Consider the following 12,572-nt stretch of genomic DNA (forward strand, 5'->3'; position numbering starts at 1 on the left):
TAGTATTCGTATTCACGGAGGGGATCTAAAGCATAAGTAGAGTTCTCAATACATATTGACGGGAAGAATGGACACTTTGTCATCGCTTGTGTATTTTGTAAAGTAAATAGTAACAGTATTCAGTTTGCCCACCAAAGAAGTCCTATGGCAATTGTTGCACCATGTTTTATATTAAAATCAAGCTTATCAATGATTTGTTTTCTAGTTTTTGTTGTTGCCTTTAATACCCTTACTCTCCTTTCCTGATTTTCTTCATTCTACATACTCATTGTTGTTTGTTTGTTTGTCTTTTAAAGCCAGACAGCCAGAGTGAGCTGGATATCAAGAAATGGAAGAAAAAAAAAGAGGGGAAAAGAGGAGTGGGTCAAGCTTTTGTAAAATCATTCTTTGTGCCATGGGCAGGGTTGACTTATCAGAAAGTGTCTGGGCTTGAAGTGGACAGATACGTGTAGTAATTATTGCATAATTATGTGAGAATGTCGTGCCTTTTTAGAATTGTACAGATAGTTTATCAGGCAGACTGAAAATTGAGGTTGTTTGGCCCACCAAATTTTAGCAGTTCTGACAAGATATAATTTTAAACATGCACATTTTTGTTTTTGTTTTGTTTGTTTTTGTTTGTTAAGGTGTTTTTGGGGGGTTTTTTCCAAGCTTTTTGTGTTCATAGATATTTGCCTGTTGACTTTGGATTTTGTTGTAGAAGGAACTGCAATGCATTGTATTAGTACTGGCAAACACTCATTGCCGCTTGAAATAGCCTGAGAAGTTTCTGTTTACAATATTTTAAAGATAATTCATGCATGATTGAAATAATTATTATGTGTATACAAACATGCAAAAAATATGAATATGGGCAATGAGGAATGATGTATTACCACATGTGACATATCAATATTGGATGAAAATTGTTAGTTTCAGTACAGACATTGATTTGAAATCTCTAAGCTGACATGATATTGAGACAATGCGATGCAAAGGGCAGAATTACTTAATCTGAGCATGATAAATGTTGTAACTCGCACTTGTACTATTGCATGAGCACTATTGATGTATGTATGAATTGATTCTTTTTTCATCATCTGCACAGTTTGTGTGCTTAAAGAAACTGCAGCTTAGCATTATTCCAAAGTCTCACTGCTGTATATTCATTTTATCAAAATTGTATGACAATCACCTATGCGTTATTGGATTTTGTTATTAGTGCATGTTCAATTTAAAACCAGAATATTAGATTTTATATTTGTAAAAAATGTGTACTTATGTTTTTTCACCCAAGCCTGTGTGATAAATGTCAGTGTGCACAAGTGTCCCGTTTGGCTTAAAAATATGCATGTGTATAACTGGCATCTGCATCTTGCTAGTTAAACCTGGACAAAACGTTCCTGCAGTAGCATTACAGGGGAGTAAGATTAACATGTGCCAATGTCTGGTTTTCTGTGGAATGAACTTGTATCCTTCTGGTACTCAAATGACCAGTTTACTGGTGTTTCGGAATGCATGTACATTTTCTGTCAGAGGACTTAAGAACAAGTTATTCTACCAATCTGTGTATACACATTGCACCGCAGTACTGCTACTAGGAATCCAGTTTGAATGCATTGCATGTTGCTGTGTCGGGCAAGTCTCTCGTTGTCAGGAACAATCTGGGCTAGAAAGGTATGCATAAAATTTCAGTGTATTAGGAAGTTAGTCTATTGCTATTATATCATAATGTTGCACGCTGCTCTGCCATACCACTTTAATACCTTGTTGTGTCACGTGGCAGTCATTAAGGGCTTTTTGATTGTATGTAAGTGGACTTGTAGTTCTTTGGTGGTTGCTGTCCACCTTGTTTGAACCCATTTTGATTCTGGCTTTGCGTTACAAACACCACAACGTCGTGACACCACCCTCAGATTAGTGAATTGGACACTCAGTGACATCATCCGATCTTCATAGAGTCAAGGCCGACATGAAACCATCCACAGACCCATTCTTTGTTATGGCAGCAGACATGCAAGAGAACAAGCATGTGTTGTCTCTGCAAATTGCCCTATCCTGCACAGTCCAATCTGAGAATATGCAAATCAAAAAGCCATTGTTACATAATATTGTGTGGAAAGTGTTACTTTTGGGGGAACTTTTCTTCTCAATTATGACTATAAGTTATAACGTACACTACCAGAAGAAGACAAGCAAATAAACAACAACTTTACAAAGGGTATTGTTGCAGATTGATGCCATATTTTGTGAGGATGACCTCTGTGAATGTATTCATGTTATATGACAGAGACATTTATGAAACCTGTTGTCATGGAAACCTGTTGACATGGAAACCTGTTGATGCGTTGATGCAGAGGGCTGTCAAAATGATTATTAGCAGTATTATGATTATTGGCAAAGTTTCCTCTTCTTCTGTTGTTCCATTTAAGGTTTAATTTATCGTTCAATTGTTCCACATCCACTTGATGAGAAGCAGTATTTGTCAGTGCAGCTGTTAATTTAAAGAAAAATGGAAGTGTTTTGATGTATTATATTGTAGCAGCGTAGCATGATTAGGTTTAGTGTTTCATCTGTTAGCTTTATGTCTTTAATCAATGCACAATTTCAAAAATGCAGCTATTGTGGTATGTTAGAGTTAACTGTGTGTAATTTTGCAATAGGCCTATGTGTGATTGAAAAACAAAATGTTAAGAAATCTGTGATTATGCTTGGCAATGCTTGCTCTACAAGTTAGAATTTGGCCCCAAAGCTAGCATTGTTACGCTGGAGCGTATGTTTAAGAGTTTGTCACATCTGTTAAGTTGCGATGTGTGGATTTGTTAAAGAGAAGTAATGAATAGCAAGTGTTAATTGTTTTCTTGCTTATCTTTGTGTTTGAAGTATGAGATCCTGTGACTTAATCAGAAGTTTCCTCCTGGGAGTCCATGCAAAGACTTGAACATGACTGTGATTCCCAGGAGCAGAGCTGCCAACTAGTACTGATTTTCAGTAATTTCTACTGAAATTGGAGAAGAATACCGAAGGTTACAAGCAATATGGAATTGCTGATTTTAGACATCATTGTCTGTGATATATTCTATTACACTGTTTTAAAGATTACTGATTTTCAATCAAAAAAAGGTGCAAATTACTGATTTTCAGCCATCAAAGTACTGAAAGGCATTTACAAATGCTGGCAACTCTGCAGTAGCATGGGGACACATTTGTCAGATTTGAAGACCGATAAATTGTGTGAAGAAGCTAATTGCAAATGAGTGTTATTACTGATTTATGTTACTGGCTTGCTAATGACTTGTACTAACATGCAAAGTGCTTTGAATGCAGTAGAGCAAAGTTTGACACATTTCTTTTTTAAACAAGGAAAGTTTGTGAGAAGTTCTACTTTTAAATGAATAGGAATGATCAAAATAGAGACATGTGATTTTATTGTATAAATTAAATGATTATATTTGAAATGACAAGACAATTGCTTAACACATATTGTTTTATTGAGCTGTCTGCACGTGTGAACTCCCTTAATCCCCTTCCCATCCTCACATTATGCACATCATCATTAATGTGGAAGAGAAAAGAACATACAAAGAGTTTGAATACAAAACATATCAGTGCCTTTTTCATTCTTTTTTTTTTCTAATTTAAGTTATCAGGTTAAAGAAAAATCAAATCTTTTCAGTGATACTGCATTCATTACCTGTGCATGCAACAAGAAATATTTGGTCATTTAAGTCATCACATATGTTTAACTATTTTCCCTGTATTTTTCAGCAGATTGAAACTCAAATATCTCAAATTGGTATAGATGATATTTTTTTTTTTTTTGCGTTGAAACAACTTATGTTGTTTTATATACCTCAAGAGAGAGTGAATAGCCCAGGTGTAACTAAAATAGAAAACTTGACAAAAATGTGTGAAATATTACTTTAATTTCTATATCCATCCATGACTGTATGCAGGAGAAGACATAGCATTGTGTAGTAAGCTAGAAATAGACAAAATCTTGACTTCACACAAAATTCTACACCATGTTACAAGTAGACTGTAATGAATAGAGTGAGCTCAGATGAACAGGGTAATTGTATCAGACCTAAAATGAGAAAGTTATGGGGTGTTAAATTTTGTCATGTTTTCACGAATTAACGATGGCATTCACAGCCACACATATAGATCAAAATAGGCGATATGTCACCTTCGAACTCTCCCATTATGGTGTAACACTAAAATATTATGATAAAATCATATTTCTAAAGTAGGCAGTTATATGCCCTCCAATGAATCAACATTTTTTTTATAAATGCAAGACTACAAAGATTTTTTTGTGAAGGACACAACTTCCCCTTGTTTTTTTTATTTTTTATTTCATGTCCAAAAAGAAAAAAAAACATAGGTACAAGGTGGTAATGTCATCAGCTCCAATTTGCATGCTGTGGTTAATGCTCAGGGGCCATGGAACGTTTTTTAGGGTGGGGGGGGGGGGGGGGAGGGACAGTCGAGGTCAATGGAACCCCCTCCCGGAACCTTTGGAAATTCACAGGTGTCAGATTGATGTGACTGTTCTTCATAACATGCCAAAACTTTCTTGTAGGTCCAATTTTGATGAAAACTCTACCATCGCTGTTTGATTTTATACCTTTTTAAAAAGAAAAAAAAAAAGGTTCACTTGCTTGAAGATGGTGTAGAATTGCACAACTTTAAAAGTGGAAGGCAGATCTCTATTTACTTTGAAAACAGAAGGAAGTGTTGAAAGAAGCAGATCTGAAAGTGCCGTGACAAGTGGACATGCAATGAGAAAGTTTTAAATGTTTTCATCATGAAACAGTGTGGCATTGGTCACTTACCGAAACCATTTCCCTGGGCTTCCGGACATTTGATATCTGGGGTCCTTATCATGCTCTCTTCTGCCACAGTATATGAAGAGTTTGTTCGCAAAAACCGATAAGTCCATTTTTGAAGATTTTGAAGTACAGTCTCTAGCTGTCATAAAGTACAAAATAATATCTTTTAAATGATATATTGGTCACTACATATAAAGGTACATTTTTGAAGTTATGGTCAAAAGAAGCAAAAATTTTCTTATTATTCTCTTTATTTTCCTTGACCTTTAATCGTTGGCAAATATGGACTTATTGGTTTTTGCGAACAAACTCTTCATATGAACCTTTAGTGTTAGAACCACATCAGTCACATTTGAAATTAGAGCATTGCTTTCATTTTTTTTTGTATAGTATTTCCTGGTGTTTTTGTAGAGTCTTGAGGCTATTTTTTAGTTTTCTCCGGACAAAGTATGCAAGTAATTTCTTGGGCTGCTTCATAATTAGCCAATAGAAAATAAACGGTACTTAACTTATTTTGATGAATTCATGTGTGTCTATCTAATACACTAGAAGTTTAATTCCTATCCATGCAGATTTCAATTCCTGATGATAATCAAGGCTAACAATTAATGGCTGAATGTTACTTTGAAATGACAAGCGTATGGCTGACTCGCCGACACACACTTTAATTGCTCACAAACACACATAATCAACTGATGTACAGTATATATAGGTAGACCAAAACACATGTATACTCTTGATTTTCTGCGCATCTTGAAATATTGCATACAGCTTTATCTGTTAGCTACATTATATAGATATTTGTTTTGTTTGTATGTTTTCAAATGCACTATCAAAGCTAATGAATATATGTATTAATATATATATATATATATATATATATATATATATATATATATATATATTTATATATTACATATACATATATTATATATATTACATATATTTATCACATCCAAAGAAACATATTGGCAATGCATTTTTGGCCAATAAAGTACATATTCATTAGTTTATTCGAGCCCAATAAACTTATGAATATATACACTTTACTTCTTTGTGGAGCCAATAATACTTGAAATCCCAACACGCTTATATATACCTATACATTATTATGTGTTGTATCTTTGCAAGTCTGTCTAAAATAAGGTTATTTTTTGCCTTTGTGCCTAAGTTGCCTTAGTTTGTGTTTATTAATTGCCAAGATGAGAACACTGATTTGAACACTTGAAAGTCTGAAATAGGCATGTGTCATTCTGATTTTCATGCTCGATTGTCAACCTGCATGCATGAACAACGTATGGGATGAACATACACAGACACAAAATCTCTATGACTTTCATCTTTATATTTTGTTAACCCCAAATCATACGATCACTTCAGGTTGAGCTGGTTTGTCATTCGACGTTCAACTTTGAACTCTCTGGACCATTGTCAAGCCGGCCAAGTACAGTTTGTATTCTTGATACAACAACTATTTCCATACCAAACACTTCTTGTTTTTGTTGTTGTTGCTGTCGTTTTGTGGGAGAAGAAACGAAGGCGTCGCGTCGATTCGAAGTCACTTTCGTGAAAGCACAGGCATGCGTGCGCGCGGGAATTAGCGGTAGCTACACGTCATAATCTGTTTTTACCGGTAGTCGCCTAGTCTTAGTACAGTACGTAAAATGTAACCTCCTTGAATATCCTGTAATTCGTAGTAGTATCGATGATCACCTTGCGTGCACGACCAGGCACAACGCACTCTACTGAAATAACTGAGACGAAACGCAGCTCAATTAATGAGGGAATTGTTATTGAAGCTGCTATGTGCACGACTTCCTGCATGGTGAGACTGTCGTTTGTATGCGTGTATAAGTTTGCATTCTTCAGGCTAGCCTGCGCCTGGCAATTATGAAATTGGCAGGGCTGCAGCAATTGAATTGGGTGTCAGGTGTGGGTGCGCCGCGCCGCTGGCCTCCCGCTAGCGCTGGCGCGCTGCCCGACCAAGGGCCAAGGCACTGGCCTGCCTGCCTGGCGAATGAATGGCAACTGATGACATAGACAGAAAGATCCGTCTGTCCGGAGGACTCTTTTTGTATTTTGCCATTAACGCCGTCCTCCGTAGACAGAGGGGATCCGTGAAGCCAGACGTAGTCTCCGCGGAACATTCCCCGACGGACAGATACAGACCGTTCTTTCGGTCAACTGATGACATGGCTCTAGCTGCCATCACCCGGGGGGTGTTTCACGAAGTCGAACTTAAATTAATTTAAGATTGACTAAAAATTATGGTATGCCACTGGTTTCCCTGTTCAATTTCATCAGGCTAATCATCACCCACTTCAAATTATCAGTACCGGTAATGTTTACAGAATAATTTCATTGTTAACATGAAAAAGGTCTCCAAAATCTTAATTCTTGTAGAAAGTTGGGCAACATTGCCATTGAAGACACATGCAGCATAGATTTACCATAATCTTTAGTCAATCTTAAATTTATAAGTTCGACTTAAAATCTCTGTGAAACACCCTCCCGATGTTTTTCGTGCAGCATGCAGCGTTGCTCTCTGCCAGCAGTCGAAGAAAAGTGCTGCTCAGCTGATGATCTTTTTCATGAAAGTTACTTATATATCATCAGGAACCTGCTATCTTGCATTTTTAGATTTAGAACTGATCTAGAATGTATCTATACTTTGAATTCATGCACAACCCTGTCGTTGATGAATGCGCATGGCAGATGCAAAGCACGGCGCCTGGTCGGGCGGGCAAGAAGGGCCAGGGTTCCACTTCCACTAGCTCTATGTAACGAGTGCATGATTGCCATAACGTGTTTGTCACAAAGAGAGAGTGATTTTTTTGTTGTTGTTTTTGTTGTGACTTAGTTCAATTCAATTGTATTATTTGTGCTTGTGATGAGAAAGAAAAAAAAATAGATTTAGAAGTTGCGTTGACCACTGCACTGCATAATTGTGTGGACTGTGGTAACAATAAAAATATCATCTCTAACTCTAAGACTCTAAGAGGGTTGTCCAATTGCAATTCTACTAAACCGAGTTAGACTCTAGATTCTAACAAAGTATAAATGTCTAGGCCTGCCTGAAAGCTTTCCATTCAACATTCGATGACATGTCAAAAGACTTTGTGCAATAGTTTCCCTCATTGTCCACAATGATGGCCAGAGTTTGCTAACGAGTTTAACTTAGTTAGGATCTGGTCTACAGTACATGTGTAGTATTTATAGAAATTCTAGACGTCTGACTCCTCATGTAAGATGTAGGAATCACTTCTGCTACTCGTGCCAGCAAAGCCCAGAGACAATATGTGAGCAGTTATTGTCTGAAGCTAATCACTGTGCACAAGCTGATGATGAGCATGTTGGTCTTTTTTCTTTCAAAGCAAGATTGTGATGGGTTCTGGCATTTAAATGTATTTGATATATTAAAGCTAATATTTACCGGTAGAACCCTGTTAAGTAGGCCTAATATAACTAATTACAGCTGGGCCTCAATGATGCTAAAGGTGTAGAACTTGTATTTAAGTTGACGTTGTACTACCAGGTAATGTTGCTTTTTGTCCGTAGTTAATGTACTTCTAGCCCGACCAGGGCCCTGTTTTATGAAGAGTTAGAATTAATGATATAGTTGATTTCAACTGTAAGTCTAGGGCAGCTTGTGTGGTAAGAAAATTTAAAATCGATTTTATCTTTTGATAAAACGGGGTCCTGATGCTGTGCGACTTCTGTACAGCGACAGGGCTGTGTGTACTTCAAACAGTATCCTGCTTCACCCACTCAAAGATGGGTGCTCTTGAGTCTTATGACGTTTTACACGTACCAGTACATCCTGCAAGTGTTTCATAAAAGCATTTATTGACATTTAAGTGAAGTCTTATACATGTATTGTAATGTGTATTTATTTTTGAAATATGGTTCTATTCAATCTTTAGCATCTGTGAAAAGACCTAGGCTCTATAAAATACCATGCTGTAGTTCTTAATAGAGGGGCTTGATTCGTCGAATTTTAAAATGAGATCTACATGTACCGGTACCATTCCTCATTACACAGGTTTAGAAGCTGACGGAACTCTACAAGCACCATGGACGTTGTTTCCCTCATCAAAAGCTCCACGCTGGTCCACATCTGGCTGATGAGTACATTGCTGATCAGCGCCCTCATTGTTACGAGCTGCCAGTGCCTCACCCTCTTTCTGTGGCCTTTCAGCAAGAGACTGTATCGTGATGCCAACGGACTCATCATGAACATGCTATGGCTAGGTAACTTTTGTTTTTAGTCGTCAGACAGTTATCTCTTCACTACCATTGTTGTATTTTAAAAAGAGAATATTAGTGTCATCTCCTACCAAGCCTGTTGTACAAAGAGCATACTCTTTGTCATTTAACCAAGAGGTAGCTCATCATGAAATTCTCATATGTCTTTAAGTATACTGTAAAAGCGAATATTTTCACGTGAGTAATTTTTCATGTTCTGCCGAGAAAGATCAATTTTGCATGTTTTTGATTCTGCTGAATCAAGACATCACAAGGTGGTACACACAACAAGGAAAATATTTGTATGCTTTTGTTTTTGCATTGGTTTCTGGTCGCACAAAATGTGTGAAAATTTCCACACCACAAACAGTTTCCAATTTCACAATCATTGCATTTCTGTTTTGGTAATCATTGTAGATGCTTTACTTGTTCAGTCTGATGCACTGAATTTGTCAGTCTTTAGAAAATACAATTGGTACAATACCTGACACATGACTCCAAGAGAAAAATGATGATTGAAAGTAGTCGATTTTTATTTTGCTAATATCTCTTGTTGCTGTCCTTATTGCATTTAGACTGCTTAAGTTAAAGTTTGTTTCAGCCATTTTTGTGTCATAAATTCCTCCTTGCTATATAGATGCATACATTGGGTCATATCTTGATTTAAGGTTTGATGGGCAAAACTGTCCTTGCCACATAATTGAATTTGTCCAAGAAGAATGTAAGAGAAATGTGATTTCTTTTAATGTTGTGCTATCATGAGCTCATAATGAGTGATGTCAGCATATCATTGATCTTTTTAGAACTAGTATGGCTGATTGACAGCTGGTCGGGGTCAGAGGTCATTCTGCATATGACAGAGGAAGAGATGAGGCTCCTGGGAAATGAACATTGTCTTCTGATCTTCAACCATCGTCAGGACGTGGACTGGCTTGTCACCTGGCAGATTGCAGAAAAGTTCAAAGTTCTGAGAGTATGAATAGTTTCTTGTCAATGTCTCCACCCCCTCTCCTACCACCATTTCCATGCCATCATCGTCATCTGGATCATCATCACCATCACCATCACCATTACCACCACCATCACCACCACTATGATTACTATAACGATATTGCACCACTACCTCCACCATCACCCTCACCATCACCATTATCACTACCACCACCATCAACATTACCATCATCACCACCACCACCACAATTACTACATATAACTACATTGTACATGACTACTACCACCATCACCCTCACCATCACCACTACCACTACCACCACCATCACCACCACCACCACCACTACCACCACCATCACCATCACCATCACTACCACTATTACCATCACTACCACTATTACCATCACTATCACCATCAGTACCACCATCACAATTACCATCATCATCCAATGGCCAGCATTACCAAAGTATGATCACTTTTTGCACTGCATCATCATCATCAGCACCATCATCATCACTTTAAACATGCTCTTCACCAGCAATACATCCAGTACCGCTGATATCACCATGGCAACACCACTTGTGTGAGCCATACAAATCACAGCAAATTACTGTCACCACCTACCTCCATTGGCACACGGCATGATTTGCATCCCGGTATAGCTTCCTTAGAGCTGCAATTGGAATTACTGCAACAAGTGACAAGTGACAAGTAACAAGAAACTACTGTCATCATTATTATCATCATCATCATCATCATCATCAAGATTTAATGCCGCTGCTGTTGTCATCACCATCTTTATTATCATTAGCATCCTCTTTCCCATCACTCACCACCACTGTCTCTTCCATATCATCCTCACCACCAATTTTTACTAAACTTGTCTGTTTCACCAGTTGAAACATGTGTATCATTGTTGATGCTATGTGACTTTAATTCTAATTTTCATCTTCATAAGACTTGTTGATAAAGCTTCAAAAAAAAAAAAAAGAATTGTAGTAATGTATCATTTGTCACTTTACATTGATGTTATCATTGACAGATGCTTTGATCCATGGGCAAAAGCCAGAAATTGATATGGAAGTATCACAAATCCTGGGTGTATTTGGACGCATTGATTGTGGTTTGCCAGTCATATTATATCCATTTATGATGTCTGAAAATACTGAAAGGCAAATTCACTGCGACATTAGTAAGCTGACTGCAGTGCTTGAAATACCCATCAGCCATCGGCAATTTGCTGCCGAGTCCCTCTTATTGGCCAGAATGCCTCTTTTAAAATCAAACCGTTCACGGCCACAATATTTTGTTATTCACTTGTGCCGCTTCTAGTGGATTTGTGCCCCCTTAAAAAAGTGGCTTTTACTCAAATTTGATGAAATTCGAGACCTGTGACTGAATGAATTTGTGCTGTATAGAGTAACAGTATTGATGTAGGATACCTATGCATAGTATTACAATCAACATGTGAAGCTTTTGTGATGCGTTCTGCTATGCCTTGACGCCAAAGTTGTCCTGCCTTGTCCGTCTCACACATACAGGGTGCCAAGAGTGTGATGAAGAATGAGCTGAAGTACGTGCCTTTCTTTGGCTGGTCCTTCTACCTCACCGAGCAGCTGTTTGTCAGCCGCGACTACGCCAAGGACAAGACGAGCCTCATGAAACACTTTAAGAACATTACAACATTCCACCACCCATGCGTCGTAAGTTATTGATCTTATTATCCATACATTATTTTGGCAAGCTCTCACATCTTACTGTTTGTCTGTCTTTTTGTTTGTTTGTATTTGTTTGTTTGTTTGTTTGTATGAAAATAGTCACTTTTTAGTAGTCTGTAATAGCTTATGAAACATCAGTTCACATACTCACCCACTTCCAAGCTTTAATTGGCAGTTAAAGGTAAACATCAGGGCCCCATTTCATGAAAGGTTGATACGATGACAACTCTTGCTGGAATGGCAATTGTCATGGTAACAACAAGAATCCAGCTTCCTGATTGGCTGTTGCTATTGGAAGTTGCCATTCCAGCAAGAGTTGCCATCCTACCATCTTTTATGAAACAGGGCCCAGAAGAGCTATCTATTGTTGAAACTGCTTGCCAATATGGAAAGAAAAAGTCTGAGTGTATTTGCGTCAGCTTTTTTCCGACCCCCTGAATCAAAAGGAAAAGAAAAACCAGACATGATCATACCGATTTGTCCAGAGCAGATACCTAAGTGTCTGCATGTTTCCAGTTGAATTCCACTTACTGTGTAAATCTGGGTTGCACTCAAGCACCATATAGAGTTTTGAATGCTGTCTGCTTTCATCAGGTATGTTACCAGAACATACCAGTGAATGGTTGTCGAACCAATTTTATAGGGCTCAAGTGAGTACAGTGTGTCAATATGACCTGTCTGTTTCCTGTTTTTTCAAAAGTTTGATAGCCCCCAGAATGAGCTGTGAACAGCTGAAAGTCATTTTCACATACTCTGTATGCAAAGACTAGCCAAATTTGGGGGAGGAGGTCAAAAATTTCTGGATAGTAACAGCATAGTTTCACCCTTCTGTATGCTTAAGTA

The 12,572-nt window shown here is 37.7% G+C and overlaps 1 protein-coding gene across 1 annotated transcript in view; it reads left to right on the forward strand.

Moving 5' to 3' along the window:
* The first annotated feature begins 6,502 nt into the window (after positions 1 to 6,502).
* Positions 6,503 to 12,572, forward strand: part of LOC139719664 (1-acyl-sn-glycerol-3-phosphate acyltransferase delta-like) — a 28,899-nt gene continuing 22,829 nt past the window's right edge. The window contains exons 1-4 of the mRNA XM_071631066.1: positions 6,503 to 6,639; positions 8,857 to 9,065; positions 9,863 to 10,032; positions 11,553 to 11,714. Of these exons, the coding sequence (XP_071487167.1) occupies positions 8,888 to 9,065; positions 9,863 to 10,032; positions 11,553 to 11,714 (510 nt within the window). The 5' untranslated portion in view covers positions 6,503 to 6,639; positions 8,857 to 8,887. The remainder of the gene's footprint in view (positions 6,640 to 8,856; positions 9,066 to 9,862; positions 10,033 to 11,552; positions 11,715 to 12,572) is intronic.

The sequence above is a fragment of the Diadema antillarum genome, unplaced genomic scaffold, assembly GCF_040938485.1.
Source record: "Diadema antillarum isolate AM-2024a unplaced genomic scaffold, OU_Dant_1.0 scf00000112, whole genome shotgun sequence".
Classification (NCBI taxonomy): Eukaryota; Metazoa; Echinodermata; class Echinoidea; order Diadematoida; family Diadematidae; genus Diadema; species Diadema antillarum.